The 16,193-nt window shown below is 55.0% G+C and overlaps 1 protein-coding gene across 1 annotated transcript in view; it reads left to right on the top strand.

Annotated features, from left to right (window-relative positions):
• The window catches only part of DSCAML1 (DS cell adhesion molecule like 1), a 103,015-nt gene that overhangs the window by 15,840 nt on the left and 70,982 nt on the right, over positions 1-16,193 (top strand). The window contains exons 7-10 of the mRNA XM_089915893.1: positions 304-576; positions 9,946-10,224; positions 10,652-10,771; positions 11,664-11,840. Coding sequence (XP_089772019.1) covers positions 304-576; positions 9,946-10,224; positions 10,652-10,771; positions 11,664-11,840 — 849 coding nt within the window. The remainder of the gene's footprint in view (positions 1-303; positions 577-9,945; positions 10,225-10,651; positions 10,772-11,663; positions 11,841-16,193) is intronic.

Genomic DNA, 16,193 nt, shown 5'->3' with positions numbered 1-16,193 from the left:
CGCAGGCTCAGCGGCCATGGCTCACGGGCCCAGCCGCTCCACGGCATGTGGGATCCTCCCGGACCGGGGCACGAACCCATGTCCCCTGCATTGGCAGGCGGACTCTCCACCACTGCGCCACCAGGGGAGCTCTCTGCCTTTAGTCTTATAAAAAAGGCCTCCCTCTCCCCCTGCCAAATTTCCATCCCCTAAGAGTTTCCGAGTCCAAGTAACTGAGAAGAGCATCGCGGGGCAGCGCCCGGCCGTCCCTGGCTAACCGCGCCATCGCCCCTCCTCTCCCCCTCCCTCCCAACTCCTGCCCAGGCCCCCCCAGCATCCGGGCGATGAGGAACATCACAGCTGTCGCCGGGCGGGACACCCTTATCAACTGCAGGGTCATCGGCTACCCCTACTACTCCATCAAGTGGTATAAGGATGCCCTCCTGCTGCCCGACAACCACCGCCAGGTGGTGTTCGAGAACGGGACTCTCAAACTGACTGATGTGCAGAAGGGCATGGACGAAGGGGAGTACCTGTGCAGCGTCCTCATCCAGCCGCAGCTCTCCATCAGCCAGAGCGTCCACGTGGCCGTCAAAGGTAGGCCTCCCCCCACTGCCAGCCTGAACCGGAGCCCTCCTGGTCACCCAGGATTATGGGCCACTCTTCAGCCAGCCACTCAGGTGGCAACAGGCAGTCCTGAGGGAGTGGAAAGCCACGGAAGAGAGGGCTCCGGCCTGGAGTTTGGACAAAAGGGGGCAGGGTGGAAGATTGCTGGGGGCTGGGAGGGGGGAGATTGCAGGGGGTACATAAGAAGGCCACGGGTACCTCTACATTCCAGTTCCTTCTGTGGGCTGCAAGTCACGGCAGCACTGGCCCCAGGGGCATGAGGGGTCAGTGGCACCTGGGCAAGAGGCCCAGGTCAGAGGGGACAGGCTATATTGTTCCCCTGATGTTAGCATGGAACCACCCAGAACTCAGCAGGGCCCATGAGAGACCAACAGGTAGGAGAGGGGCAGGAGTCGCAGAGCAGAAGCAGCAAGAAGCTGGGCAGAGGGTGCACGTGCTGGGTGCCCTGACTCCCTTCCAGGGCTCAGACTGGCCGGCCGAGGCTGCTTTTATGGGATGGGCAAGGACCTTCCACCTGCTAATGCAGCTGGAGGCCTGGAGAGCACCGCCTGGTGCCTAAAATTCTCCTCCCTCCCAGGCCCGCCACGCTCACCTGGGTGAGGTCTGTGTTTTGTGCGGGGGCACCTAACACAGTGCCTGGTTCATGGCAGCCATTCAGTAAATGTCTGCGGATTAAACAAATGAATGCATATAAATGAGCAAATAAATGAATTCGTGACTAGACGACAGCTGTCCCCTGGGTTTAGGGGCTGTGCGGGTGTGTGAAGCTCCCTCCCAAACACATTCTTTGGAACTGACAGGCCTGGAGATTGTCTGGACGGTGGGTGAGGGCAGGGTGGCCTGGTCACCTAGGAGGCAGAATGGAGAGATGGCACCTGCCAGGCCTGGCTAAGGAGAGGTCAGTAAAATCCAGGCAGCTGGGGTGGAAAGTCACTGGGTCAGTGGTGGCCGTGCTGGGTAAGGGGCTTATGTCCCTTTCTGAAGAGCCAGGGCAGGCTCACGCATATCCCCCAAGGGACCACATGAACCCGGAGAGGGGGCCAGCCTGTGCCCTAGGGCCCATGGGAAGGAAGAGAAAGCAGGGGGGTCCAGGCCAGCAAAGGGGCCCTGGCACAGGGGGAAGGCCCCAGGGGGCCCCAGACTCCTGAAGCAAGATGGAGTGGAGGCCTTGTGGACAGGAAGAGGGGGGTCTGCGGGAAGGAAAGGTTTGGGGAGACAGATGCTGCCTCCGTTTTGGGCCCCTTCACGCGTGCGGTGAAGATGGGACCTCCCGGGGCAGATGTCAGGAGAACAGCTGGAGAAACGGAAGGTAGCAGCAAAACGTGCAATCAGTGCTTCGCCCCTCTGCTCCTGTCACCAGGGCTCAGTCTCATCGGCACACTGGGGCCGCGTCCCATGCGCCCTTGTGCGTCCACCACCTGTCACAGTGCCAGACAGTGTTTGTTTCTTGAGCTGAAACTGAGACATTAGTCTGGGTTGGAGTGACTTTCTGGGAAGCCTGGCTCTGAGCCTGAGAACTGGGGGACGGGCTGTCTCTGTGGCCCCTCTGCAGCCTGGGGAGGAGAGAGGAGACCCTAACAGCATCTGCCTCGCTGGCCCCCCGCCACTGCTGCACCCCAGCCAGGCTGAGGGGCATCTTGGCCCCCCCTTTCAGGCTAAAACCTTTGCCCAGCCCAGGGGCCTTGTGCTGGCAGGAACCTCACAGCCCCCAGGCCCCATCCCCAGCCTGCCTTCCGTTCCCAGCATCTCGGGGCGACCTGCCTATATCCATTTCTGTCACAAGCCGTGGACCGAGAGTTTACAGTGTAAACATCACATATTAAAACATCTAACCTTTGCTCTACTCCCTTCACCCGCCTGCACCAGCGAGCATTTGGCCGGGTTTGTTGGCTTAAAAAAATAAATAAATAACAAGGCTCCAGCGAGCCTCGGAGTATGCGGAACCTCCTGAAAGCTGCTTCTGCTCATCAATTATTCAACCGCATTCAGGGAGCGATCAGTCCTAATGAATTGAATCTGATGCATTCCGTCTCAGCGACTCGCCGGGCCTGTTGTGATTGTGCTGAGCGACCATGTCTCCCAGCCCTGGGAGAGGGAAAGGGGCATGTGCGCGCGCGCGCGCGCGTGCGTGTGCGTGCGTGCGTGCGTGTGTGTGTGTGTGTGTGTGTGTGTGTGATCTCAGAGGGCAGAGCCCCTGCACTGGGCACGTGTGGCTCCCGGCACACAGCACAAGCTTGGAGTTCAAAAGCAGGGCCATATGTGTGTGTATAGTACACAGGCGTGTGTGCACACATGGCCCCTTGCCTACCCACAGGGTCTGCAAATCCAGCCCCAGAAGGGCTATGGTCACTTGTTTTCTCTCCAGACCGAGAAGCAGCATTTGTATGAGGGCTCTGGGACCCTGTGCCCCTGCCTGTCCGAAAGCTTAAACCCATCATCCCTGCTCTCTCCCAGTCTCCCTCTCCCCACTTCATTAGAATGCGCTTTTGCAGAAGAACCCATCAGAGCTGATTACGAACATGCTGCTTGATTAGCTGTTGTGCTGTTCTAAGAGCTACTCAAGGAGGAGGGTGGAGGAGGTGCCCCTGGGCGTGGAAAGGGGCCCCGACTCTGGGGGAGAGAGGGACAGGGCCCAAGGGCAGCACTCTCCACCCCACTCCTGCTGCCCGGCTGAGACGTGCGTCCCACACAGAGGATGAGAGCAGAGAGCTGGAGTGTAGGAAAGGGCGAGTGGGGGCAGGACAGGGCACTAGAAGGCTGAGATTTGTTGGAAGTCCTACCCCCCATCTCTCTGTGAGGCCAAGAGCCCGCAGGCAGGGCGGGGCATAAACCCAGGCTGCTCCATGAGCCGGAAAAACCACTGTTGACTCCATTCCTTCTGGGATTGCTTGTCTTCTGATGAATTTTTCAAACACTGAGCTGAAGAGAGCAGAACACACCAGACACACGTGCACATGCGTGCACACACATGTGCAGAGACCTGTGTACATAAGTACACAAGCATGGACGCACTGTGCGCATGGTATGCATGCCACAAATGGACACGTTAGCCTGTCCACACTTGCACACATACACACGTGCAGTTGCACATACACAAATGTTCCCTCTGTCTCTATCCTCCTGTGAAGCAACGTTCCTGAGCCACAAGAGGTGGCTGCAGGTGCCACCATAGAAAATGTCGCCTAAGTGAGCCTGCTGTGATCCAGCAAGGCAGGAGGGCCAAGGGGAGAGAGGGTGAGGATGCTTCGAGGGCTGCCTGGGCTTGGGTGCATGTGACACTGACTGGCAGGGGAGAGCCAGGCTGTGGGGATGGCGAGTGCTTGTCTCTGGGCACCCAGAGAGATCCCTGGCAGGATGCCAAGAGGAGGGCCCAGAGATCCAACCTAGATTTGGTGTCTTTAGGGCCCTCTGTAGCTGAAAAATAATGTAGCATAAAAGCATCTCTGGGCACGCAGGCCGAATGTTTAATTAAATAAGAAGGCAGGGCTGCAAGAGGGGCTTCTTGGCTCTGGCTCAGTGAGGGAACATCTCCACCCGTGCATCTGAGCCTCCGGAGCCAGAACAAGGGCATGAGGTGCTTTCTGCCCATGCTCAGTAAGGCCAGGACCCAGAGGTAGTGCCAATACCCACAGACACACACGCACGCACGCACGCACGCACCCTCACTCCCTAGTGCCTGTACTCCTCATCCACAGCCTTTCCTCCCTTGCTGCTCAACAAGTCCCTGCCGTGTGCTTGGAGCCTTCGGGGAGGCCCCCTTCCACCCTAGAGAATGTGTTGGGGGTTTCTATGATCAGGGGGCTTAAGAGAGAGCCAACCCCCTGGCCAAAGGCCTGCCATTGGCACAGGTGGAGTTTTGGAAGGAACACACCAGAATCCAGAGGAAGGGGGCACAACAGGTTCCGCAGGGGCAGATTGCCAAATGTACTGGGGGGAGGGAGTGCCAAGGATGCTGCTGCCGACGGCCCTTTTCCTCGGCAGAGGGAGCCAGGAGCACAGGAGCAAGCATCCTCCTTACTGGACAGGCAGCGATCACAGTCATGACGGTGTCCACGATGAAGGGGAGGAGGATGAAGCAGTATCTATTTATTCATTCAGTGCCGTTAACTACGCACCCACTATATTCCAGGCGCTATTCTGTGAACACAGCTGTGCTCAAGACAGACAAAAATTCCTGCCCTTGGGGAGCTTACATTCTATTAGGGAAATGGTTAATAACGTGAAATCCGTAAAAGATGTCTCATGTCAAATAGGGAGTGGGAATCAGAGTGCCAAGGGGCAGGAAGAGTGGTTTGCAATTTTTTTTTTTTTTTTTTGCGGTACGCGGGCCTCTCACTGTTGTGGCCTCTCCCGTTGCGGAGCACAGGCTCCAGACACGCAGGCTCAGCGGCCACGGCTCACGGGCCTAGCTGCTCCCCGGCATGTGGGATCTTCCCGGACCGGGGCACGAACCCGCATCCCCTGCATCGGCAGACGGACTCTCAACCACTGCGCCACCAGGGAAGCCCTGCAATTTTAAATAGGGTGGTCAGGGAAGGCCTTCCTGAGAAGAGGGGGTTGCATTAAAAAGACTGAAGTGAGTTATTAATATTCCTATAATATTAGACTTGTTACAACTGAAAAATCAGCATCAGGCTATAGAGATTACTTTATCCAAGTCCTCCGTTTTGCAGATGAGAAAACTGAGGCTCGGGGGCAGAGACAGGGTGGTGGCGACGATGCAGCCTGCCCACGTCACTCTTGGATTATAGTGTCTTTCGCCATCTCCGTGCTGCACAAGCAGAGAAGCTCCAGCTTCACACAGCGCCCATTCTCTACTAAATGGTGCAATAAATAAAAAGGTTCGGTCCCGAAGAGAGATCATGAGAGACACCATAAAGTGTTTATGGGCTGGGCTGGTGGTCAGCATGCCGTCCTCTGTGCAACACCCCCAAACAAGTGGCCGAAACAGCTTTATGGTGGCCAGGGACCACAGGGACTGCCACGACCGCTGTCTTCTCAGCCACGCCAGCCTCTGACCTCTCGCCATCACAGCATCTTGCTCTGACCCTGCTTCCCTCACAGCTGACTGAGTTGCCCTCTCACCAAAGATGACTGTGGCCAGAGCAGGGCTTCCAGAGATAAATCCCTTGGTTATGCAGCATCCATGCCCCTTACATTCAGGCCATGTGCTGGGGAAATGCTAGGAGTCATGGGCAGGAGGGAAGTCCTCGTGGACTATCAACCCTGAAGAGGTCCCTTGTCATCACCGCCATGGAGGTGATCCGAGCCTCAGCTTCTTCTTTCACAGAAGTGGAAATGGACACACACACACTCAACGAGCCCGTATCCACCTCTGAGCGCAGGGGAGACACCAGAGACTCACAGTTCAGAAAGCAGTCCCATGTCCACATCACGGGGCACCCCACCCTGCTTCTCAGAGCCTCCCATCACAGCCTCCTGCTGGTGGTATTCAGCGAGCCCGTGAAGGAGCCAGGATCCCTAGGCTTTCTTCTCCCTCCAGGCGGTCCTCATGTGCTGGAGTTATAGGGTTATCGGAATGCCAGCCTGGGGCTGAGGAATTCTGTGAGCAGCTCTGGCCTCTACCACTCCCACCAAGGAGTTTCTAAGGGGACACTTATACCGCCACAGAACCACACCTGCCCCATCAACCTGCAGCAGGGCAGAGTGGGGCGGGAAGTAAAGAGCCTTACTCCTTGGACCCCTGGGGGTGATCTGGCCATCTACTTCCAGCAGGGCAGCAGTGCACTAGAGAGCTCTGGCTGGCCTGGGTGAATGCCTAACCCCCCACCCCCACCCCCAGGATGGAGGTTGGCCGCTCTCTCCTTCCCCGGCCGCTCGAATTGCCATAAGTGTTATTCCTGAAGACCGGAAGGGAATGACAGCCCCTGGTTGGCCTCTGCCTCTTGTCTCAGCCTTTTCCCACACTCTCACTCCATATATTTTGTAAAGCATGTGCGTCCTTTAAGCCTCCATCCAAATGCCACCTCCTCTACGCAGCTGCGCTCACCTGACCAGATGACACCCCTTCTCATCTCTGAGTTCAGTATCTGTGTATTCACGTGGTGCTTGTCCAATAACCACTGAGGGAAATGTCTTAACTTCCCGAGCAAATGCTATGCTTCCGGAGGTTCTATGCATATTTTAAGCATGCTTCCACTTTCCCCAGCCCACACGGAGCATAATGCCTTCACAGAGCAGGCATTTCATAAATATTAGATGAATTAGTTAATTAATGAATTAACCTGCCTTAGTAACTTATTCCATTATCTAAATCCCTTCTTACTGAGAGAGACAGTCTTTGCCTTGCCTGAGCTAAATCTCCCTGCCTAGTTCCAGTCTCCACTTGCTCTGTCCTCAACGGAAATGGAGCTCTTGGCCATCCATCCCTGGAGCAAGGCCCTCTCCTCTCTAGGCAGAGCCCCCCAGCTCCTTGCTTGACCCACACATTCCCCTCATGACTACCACAACTCTCCCCATGTCCCTAGGGCTCTTAAAGGAGCCAGCTCTGGTGCTAGCAAGGGCCTGAACCTCAGGAAGAACCAAGGGAGAAGCTCCCAGCTCCAAAATTCTGTAGCATAAATACAGCATCTTGAGGAAGAGGGTAGAGCTCCCCCTTTTTCTGGATAAACCCCCATCCTGTGCTCTCCCCACCGCTTGCCCACCTCATTGGGAAACTTCTAAGGTCAACCCAGGAAATGATATCCAGACATATATTTATTCATTTACTCACCTGACAAGCATTTATTGGGCTCCTACAATTTGCCAGGTAAATAAGTCCTAGTTACTGCCCTGCAGGAGCTCCCCGACACCCAGGGAAGGTGGTAATGCAAACAGATACCCCACCGGCATGTGATGAGCGCCATGATCAAGGTGTGAACCAGGTGTTGTAGGGCGCTGCAGGAGTAGGGCAGGCTTCACAGAGGAGGTGGTACGGGAGCGGGGTCTGAAAGGACGGAGAGGAGTTTCCCATGAGGCCTGCTGGGCTCTAGATTTGGGTCTTTGTGGGAAGGAAGACTGGACCAGAATTGGTTCTGCTAAACCTAAGGAGACAAACTGGCTGGCAGATCTGGGTCTCTGCAACAATTCCATCAAAAAGTCCAAGGAGGGCTTCCCTGGTGGCACAGTGGTTGAGAGTCCGCCTGCCGATGCAGGGGACGCGGGTTCGTGCCCCCGTCCGGGAGGACCCCGCGGCCGCAGAGTGGCTGGGCCCGTGAGCCATGGCCACTGAGCCTGCGCGTCCGGAGCCTGTGCTCCGCAACGGGAGAGGCCACAACAGTGAGAGGCCCACGTGCCGCAAAAAAAAAAAAAAAAAAAGTCCACGGAGGCCAGAGGACTCAATCTGACCAAAGTACCCCAAAAAGGGCAGTGGGAAGATCAGCAGAGCCCAACGAGGAATCTCTGGGAAATCTCAGCAATGAGCATTGGGCCATTACTAGAGTCAGGGTTCCAGAGAAATCTCTCTGGAGATATCCAAGGCCCCACAAACCACTCAGAATACTGGGGGCAAGGCCCCAGCCCAGGGAGTAGCAGCAGGCAGAGTTTGGGGGTGGGGAGATCCAGACAATGACCAGAGCCCCAGAAAACCTGGCTGGACTGCGGACCTGGATTTGGGCCCATGGCAGAGCACACATGGTGGTTATTTCCACCCTGGGCCCAGCTGTGTTCACCCAGGCCTGGGCTGAATTTCGGAACTGTGGGTGTTTATGGAAAACCGATGGAGCCCCCATGGCCAGAGTGAAGGGTAAGGTGGGAGGTGACATTGAGAAGGTCAGCTAAGGCCCCTGCTCTCATCCCATAGGGCATGGGGGCAACAGCCCTTCTAAATGTCACTTCCTCTGGACCTAGAAGTCTTGACCAGGAACTTCCCCAGAGATCCAAAGGGCTGCCAAGGGTTTTGCCCTGTCCACACCTGGCCACTTCACAGGGGCCGCTTCCTACTGAGCCCTGAAAATCCTTGGGGTGCCTTGGGCATGCATATGATGTCACCTATCCTCTTCCCCTCAAGGTTCACCCCCTGCTGTGTCCACTCTGGGTGGGGAGAGTAGCAAGCTTCCAAGGAGAGGTGGGGCTGGTGCCTGGGAGAAGGCCAGAGGACTGTGGACAGCCTTGTAATTTAATTATTTGACTGCAGAAAGGATATCTCATCTACTGGGTGCTCATCCTTGTTAAGCTAATTGTCTCCTTCTCTCTCTTCTCCCCCCACTTGCTGGGGAAGTCACTGTGTCCTAATTGAGTTATCATAAAGATAATGGCTGTTGCTCTAGCCAGAGCTGAGAAAGGAGGATCCCTCTTGCAGAGGCTCAGGCTCCAGACAGGCCCCCCCCAGGGGCTGAGATGTGGGCAGTAGGAGAGGGGAAGGGCCGAATCTCTGGGGGGTGGGGGCTATGTGGATGACGTTTAGCTGGGTGAGTCTAACCAACTGGTTATCTTGCAGATGACAGGGCTCCCTCTCTGCTCTTTCCTGCCACCCATGGGGAGCTTGTTTATGAGACAAAGGGGTCTCTGGTCTGGGCATGTTTGGGGCTTTCTCAACAAGGCAACCAGGTAGCATAAGAAAGAGAGCTTGGACTTGGAGAGCAGACAGATCAGGTTTCAAATCCCACAGTCCCCTCTTATGAGCTGGGTGATCTAAGGCAAATGAATTCTCTGCTCTGAACCTCAGTTTTCTCATCTGTATAGTGGGGACAATTAAGCCCATATCACATTATTGGTGGGAGGTGTGTATAAAGGAGCTGAAAACAACCAGTGATGGGAGCTTCCTCTCGCCCGTCCTAATGCATGAAGACAATGGGGTGGGTGATGAGACCTCTACAAGAGGAGATCAGGCTACAGCAGCCTGGCTTTAGATGAGCAGCTGTGGGGTGCACACGAAGGACAGCCTCAGCATCTGAGGCACGTCATCTCTATCCATCCCAGGCCCCCAGGCCTCTGGGAGACTCAGCTCTGGGATGAGACAGTGAGCACAGGGGCACCGAGGAATGGCAGGGAAGTCAGGTTAAAAGCTGGGCAGTGTGTCAGCAAGCAGACAGGAGTCAAGAAGCACATGAGTCATCACCATTCAAGTTCCAGTAAAAATCTGAAGGTCATGATTAGTTCAGGCCAGCCCAGGCCCTGAACAGAGACAGCAGATCCAGGCCTGGGTGGGCAGAGGGACGGGAGCCAGGGGACAATGACAGGGCACCCCAGGAGATTCTGCACATATGGGAAAACAGGCACCAGTGCCCACGGAACTCTATTCGCAGCCCACCCTCCCGAAGGCCAGGCAGGGATGGGCATGCTGCTGGCCAGGCTGGGGAGAGTGGGAGCCTGACAGCAGCACTCCCCTTGCCTTCCCAGTGCCCCCTCTCATCCAGCCCTTCGAATTCCCGCCTGCCTCCATTGGCCAGCTGCTCTACATCCCCTGCGTGGTGTCCTCAGGGGACATGCCCATCCGCATCACCTGGAGGAAAGATGGACAGGTGATCATCTCAGGCTCGGGCGTGACCATCGAGAGCAAGGAATTCATGAGCTCCCTGCAGATCTCCAGCGTCTCCCTCAAGCACAATGGCAACTACACATGCATCGCCAGCAACACAGCGGCCACCGTGAGCAGGGAACGCCAGCTCATCGTGCGTGGTGAGTGAGACGGGCCAGCGAGGTTGGGAGGAGGAAGGGCCCAGCTCTGTCTGCTGCTAAAAACGCTCTCTAGATTTCAAGTTTGAATCACGGGTTCAGAGAAAGTTGACTCTGGCAGGGGCCTTAAAGATCAAGAGGTTCAAACCTCTTACTCTCCAGGCCAGGACACGGAGGCCCTGAGAGGAGAAGACCCTGGCTCAGTTGGTCACTGGTGAAGTCAGAATTGGCACTCAATTCCCAGCTCCCAACCCAATGCGACTGGCAAAAGCTCTCAACATCTTGGGTTTCAGATGTTCAGAGGTGCCTGCTCCCAACTTTATAATGGTCCAGGCCAGGCTAACATTGAATGGAAGGTGCCCAAAGCCCCCAGAAAACCTATCAGAGACCGAGATGATCTGTTCCTCCCCCACCTTCCCTCTTTCTGCAGTGCCCCCTCGATTCGTGGTGCAGCCCAACAACCAGGATGGCATCTATGGCAAGGCTGGTGTGCTCAACTGCTCGGTGGACGGCTACCCCCCACCCAAGGTCATGTGGAAGCATGCCAAGGGTAAGCCCCTGGCCAGCCAGCATCTCTGAGCATGGCCAGGGATGGGATGGGGAGGATACTAATGCGACTTGGGCCTGGTCTCTACACATGACTCCTAGCCCTGGCTTCAGAACTTTAAGGGGACCCCAAGCTATACCTGAACTGGAAGTCATCCTCAGCCACCCGCAAAGGGTCTATGGACCAGGAATAGCTGTCATGCTAATTCCAGATTTCCTCTTGTCCCCGTAGATTGACCTCTCCCCTCCCCCCTCCAACCCTAGAACTCAGTATACTCCCCAACTCTCCCCACCCCACCCTAGGGTCCCAGAGTCTCATTGACCCCTGCTTCTCACCAGTCCAACCTATTCTGGGATCTTGGTCCTTCTCGGAACCCAACTTCATCCCAAGGATGCATTTGGTTTCTGACTAAGCCCTGCGCCAACCTCTTATCCTTACTGTGTCCATGGCTGACTCTGGGGCAAAGGGAGGAGGTATCCAAAGCCCCCCTTGGAGGATGGCTGGCTTCTTTCCCAGGCCTGACTGCCTACAACCAGGCAACCGCCATTTGAGGGCTCAATCTTCCCTTTGCCTATTGCCAAGTGGCCCAAAGGGAACTCTTCCTTCCCCTCCAAGGAATTCAGCCCAAAGGAAGCTCAGTGCCAAGGTGGGCATTGAGCTGAGGCCCCCCCAACTCCATACCTCAGATCCATACCTCAGATCTGAGGCAGGGTCAGACTTCTGTGAGGGTCTTTCCTATTTCCCAGGAAACAAGAACCATGTGAGCTCCCAGCACTTTGGGGATGCTACAAAATGGCCCTAGATCAGCAAGAGAAAGGTATCAGGGCCGTTCCTTGAGGCACTCCAACCCTCCCCAGCCTAGACACCAGACCTCCTAACTGCCGCCTCCTTTCAGGGAGCGGGAATCCCCAGCAGTACCACCCAGTGCCCCTCACCGGCCGCATCCAGATCCTACCCAACAGCTCGCTACTGATCCGCCACGTCCTGGAAGAGGACATCGGCTACTACCTCTGCCAGGCCAGCAACGGCGTGGGCACCGACATCAGCAAGTCCATGTTCCTCACTGTTAAGAGTGAGTCTTGCCCCCGTGCAACCCTCCAAACACCCCCTGATCATAGACCAAGGCCCATCTCTGCACTCACCCTGCCTCCCCCTTTGGTTTCCATCGCTCCTTCTGTGAAGGGAAGGCAGGAAGGATTCCTAGACAGAGGTGGGCTTGGGAACCTCTGTTGGGGGATTCCAAAGCTCTCATCTAAAACAATGGCCTCACTCTAAATGGCCCCAGCTCGCTCCACTCCAGTCATGATAAGCTCGTGATTTGCTGTACCACGGTATCGTACGACAGCCCATTTATTTTGCTCTGTAGGTTGGCAATTCCATCTGAATAGTCATATCAAACAACTTATTTCTTTTATTTAATGTACACCTGCTAGTGTATAACCTGTTTGTGGCTTAGCAAGAAGGAGACCACGTATGCGATGTAGGAGATAGGCCTATGGGCAGAAATCCTGGGTTCCAATTCCAGATCTGTCTGATGAGCTTCCTGGCTTTGGGCAAGTGACTTCACGTTTCTAGGTTCCTTTCCTCACCTGTGCTAGAGGTTCATTCCCAGCCCACTCAGCTCCCAAAATCATCGTAAATAACACAGGAACTGATCATAGAAAGGGGAAGAAGCTTTGGAAAAGCCAAAAGGGCAGTAAAACTCACTCTAGCTCAGTACCATATCTCTGGCTTCTAAATCCCCAGACCTAGAGCCGGAATCAATGGCGTTGAAGTCTAGAATATCCCTGAGTTCTGTTAAGTCACACACAGACATTCCTACTGGACAAGCCTATCCCTTTACGCTATAGTGAGCCCCCAGGAATCATATCAAGACAGTGTCTGGCCCTTTGTCATGAAACAGACCATGGGCCACGGAGAACAGCAGTAAGAGCCTGAGTTTTAGCATCTGACCAAGCCAACTGTGAATCTGGGCGCCGTGTGGTAATTACAGTGACCTCTAACGGGTTTCCTTGGCCTCTGTATCTCATTTTCCTGATGTACAAAAGGAGGGTCAAGAGAGTGCCTTACCTGTTATGTTTTGTATCAAGAGTAAGTCAGATGACATGGATAACGCAACCAGTATGGTAACTGGCACCCAGTAGGCCATCAGAGATTTAGCCGCCAGTTTTGTTTTTAACGGGAGACACTCCAAGGTACGTGTAGGAAAGGCAGCTGAGAGCAGCGCCCAGTGTGCGGTCCGCCCAGCGTCTCCCTGGAGTCCCCGCCTTTAAGAATCATAGCTTCTTTATCGCTTGCCAAACCCTCACTCACTCAGCACAAGACGGGGAAGCCCCAGCAATCGATCGATGCTCGGGAAGCTCCAGGCACCGGAATCCCCGCCCTGGGGAGCTCTTCCCTCACACTATCAAAAAGCACTTTGTCCTTAATAAAACCAGGCAATCAATCTACATCCCTCAGCCGGGGAGAACTTTGCTAATTCTGCCTGCGTGCGGCAAGAGGAAATAGTAGGCACCTCGTGGAACTATCGCTGTCCTTGGTATTTGATCCTTATCTCCCCACCGTCAGCAGGAGAAAAGAGCTCAAACTCTCAGGCTTGTTTTTTTTTTTTTTTTTGGTCTTTGCCTTTTTTCTCTAAGTTAGGGGATTCTACTGGGCAAGCGTGGCGGTGCCTTTGTGGCCCGTGGCTTCTCTGTGGCGCTGAGGTGGATATGGGTGAAGGGAGACGCAGGGGTCAGGAGGTGGGCTGTGTGCAAGGTGACCCAGCTCACGTCGGCCTGTCCCTGATGTCCTGGGGCATCCTGGGCAATTCTCTTCTCCCCTCTGGACCTGCATTTTTCGGTGCCATCCCCACTTCACGACCCAGGCAGCAGCTACGAGCACACACCTCGTAAATCCCGGGCAGCCTCACGAACACGTGTAGCACCAAGTCACACACTCAGCCACCACTCTCGCAGTAGTGTACACCTCTGGCCCCTCTTCCCAAGGGATGATGGGAGCTCCGTCCTACTTGTCCTCACTTGTGGGCAGCATCTGGACCTTGTTCCTTCCGTCCTCCCCCTTGTCCTCATTCCAGCCACCTTGTCGCTTTGCTCTGCTTCCTTCCATAGTGAGGCACAGGTGCACGCCTTCCCTTCATCTGCTCTGTCTCACAAACACCTCCGGCTCGTATTCTCCCACTCGCCGCGCCCCCCTCATTGGCTGCCTGTGACACAGTCTCTCTGAGCTGCTCACGCAACATCCCCCCTCACACGGCCCTCCCCCACAGGTCGCTTTCCAGCTGGGCCCCCTCCCACACCCTCTGCACACCCGGGGTCTCCAAACCCTCACCCACGTGTGCCCCCTCGGATGACCCTTTCCTTGCACAACTTTTTCTGTCACAAACGCCTCCTTCCATTCCAGCCCCGCTCTCCCCAGTGACCTGCCAGCCATGCTAGAGGCCCCTGTGCCGCCCCAAATGCCAGCAGGAGAGGACGAGGATTTTGAGGCCTGAGGGCAGTCGGTGTGGAGGGCTGAGCACGGCTGGGGCCTCTGCCTGGGGTTGGAGAGTCTGACTGCTTTTCAGTACCAGCCTGAATCATTCCACCCAGATCTGGCTTTCAGAAGGGGCTCCTGTGACAATGGGACAGTTTGGTGATGGGGGTGGGGTGGTCCTGACCTTCTTTGGGAACTTCCATCCCGCTTCCTGCTGCTTTTCTGCGGTCACACTGCTTCAGGTAACCCACCCTCAGCTCCTCCTCTAGGACGTCCTTCCCCCTGCCTGCTCTGCCCTTTTCCTCCTTCACTCTCCCTCTACCTCTCCCACCTCCCCCAGGTAGGCGCAGGTAGATAGGGAAGGACCCACAGGACCTGGGCCCGTGGGTCACAGATGGGCTTGCCAGGGCTAAGCCCTTCCTGGTCATCCCTCAGTCCATCCCAGACAGCCCACACCACCAGCACTCCCCACCCCCACCACCCGCAAGGCCAGCTACAGAAAGACCTGCCATTTACAAAGCCAACTGCGCGGCTTTCCTTGATGCCCCTAACACATTCAGGAAAACGTTGACCCTATACGGCTCCACCTTGTCAGACCTCACACTTGTGTGACCTCTCAGAAGGCAAACTGACCTTAATCCCCGCTTTAGCCAAGTAGAAGTAAGAGAGTAAATGTATCAAAGGGATATACATCATAAAAAGCATTCAAGTGTCAAATTGGACATTTGTGGTTGCCCTCTGTTGGGAACCATTGACCCTGACAGTTTCCAGTGATAACTCAACAGTTGCTCACTGGGCACTCACTAAATAGTCCATAAAACTCTGTGGATTAGAGCACAGACTTCAGAACCAGAGACGCCTGGGTTCAAATCCCAGCTCTGCCACTTGATAGCTGTGGGATCTTGGACAGCAATCTCTGTAGGCCCCAATTTCCTCCTCTGTAAGTTTGGAAATATAATGCTATTTACTCATTGCTAAGATTCATGTGAGACACGCACTTCCAGCAATTAACACAGTACCTGACACCAAATACACATTCAATAATCATTAGCAGTCATTAGTTTTAGGTGCTGAAAATCTAGTGCTGGATAAAATGGAGTTGCTATTCTCAGGAAATTGAGGACCTTGAACAGGAGAGAGACATATACCCAAAATAACTATAATACACAAAGTGATAAGTGCCTTAAAAAGCCACAAACAATGTGACACGGAGAGAATCAGGGATGGAGTCGTCAGTTTTAATTTGCAGGGCCTACAAGGGAAAGCCAAGAAAAGCTCCACAAAAGCAACGGTCACTAAGTAGAACTTGAAGGATGAAAAGGATTCTGACAAGGACCAATAGAAGCAAAGGTCATTCCATTCCAGGATGAGGACAAAGTATAGCAAGAGCGTGGAGGCAGGCAAGGCCGTGCGCGTCATCAGATGAAGGGGGAACTTAGGGTGTCTGGTGGAGAATGAAGGGAGGATGGACGGGGAGAATACATGTGAGGTGCTTATGGGTTTTGGAAGTGAAATGTTTTCTTTTTATGCAGTGTTGACTCTCAGTATCAGGCACCAAACCAGAGTTCCGGAAGCTCAGGGGTCTGATGGCGGTTGGGATTCCAGAGGTGGTTCTTGGAGAATTGCTTTCCTCGAGGCCCCAGATTTCTAAGAGTTCGTTAAAGGGAGCAAAAGTCTTTCCTAGCCCCTGGACACCCGTGTTGGCAACCATCCAGTCCCGATTGTTCCCCACTCCTCCCTGACCCCGAGAGCGTGGGTGGTGCCTGAGCACACAGCCCAGCCTTACCACTGTCACAGCACAGTGCTCAGCACTTGACAATGTACAAAGCCCATACCTTGCCTGTGAGGTTGGTGGGCAATAGCTCCTTCTCAGGGAAGGGAAGGTGCTGGATCAAGGTCACTGGGTGATATCGGCCCAGCTGAGACAGGAGCTTGCCTCTGTCTACTCACG

Source organism: Delphinapterus leucas, chromosome 7, assembly GCF_059928025.1.
Source record: "Delphinapterus leucas isolate spDelLeu-1000000601 "Yukka" chromosome 7, BTC_Dleu_Yukka2, whole genome shotgun sequence".
In the NCBI taxonomy this organism is placed as follows: domain Eukaryota; kingdom Metazoa; phylum Chordata; class Mammalia; order Artiodactyla; family Monodontidae; genus Delphinapterus; species Delphinapterus leucas.
This window is presented reverse-complemented; position numbering and strand designations above follow the sequence as displayed.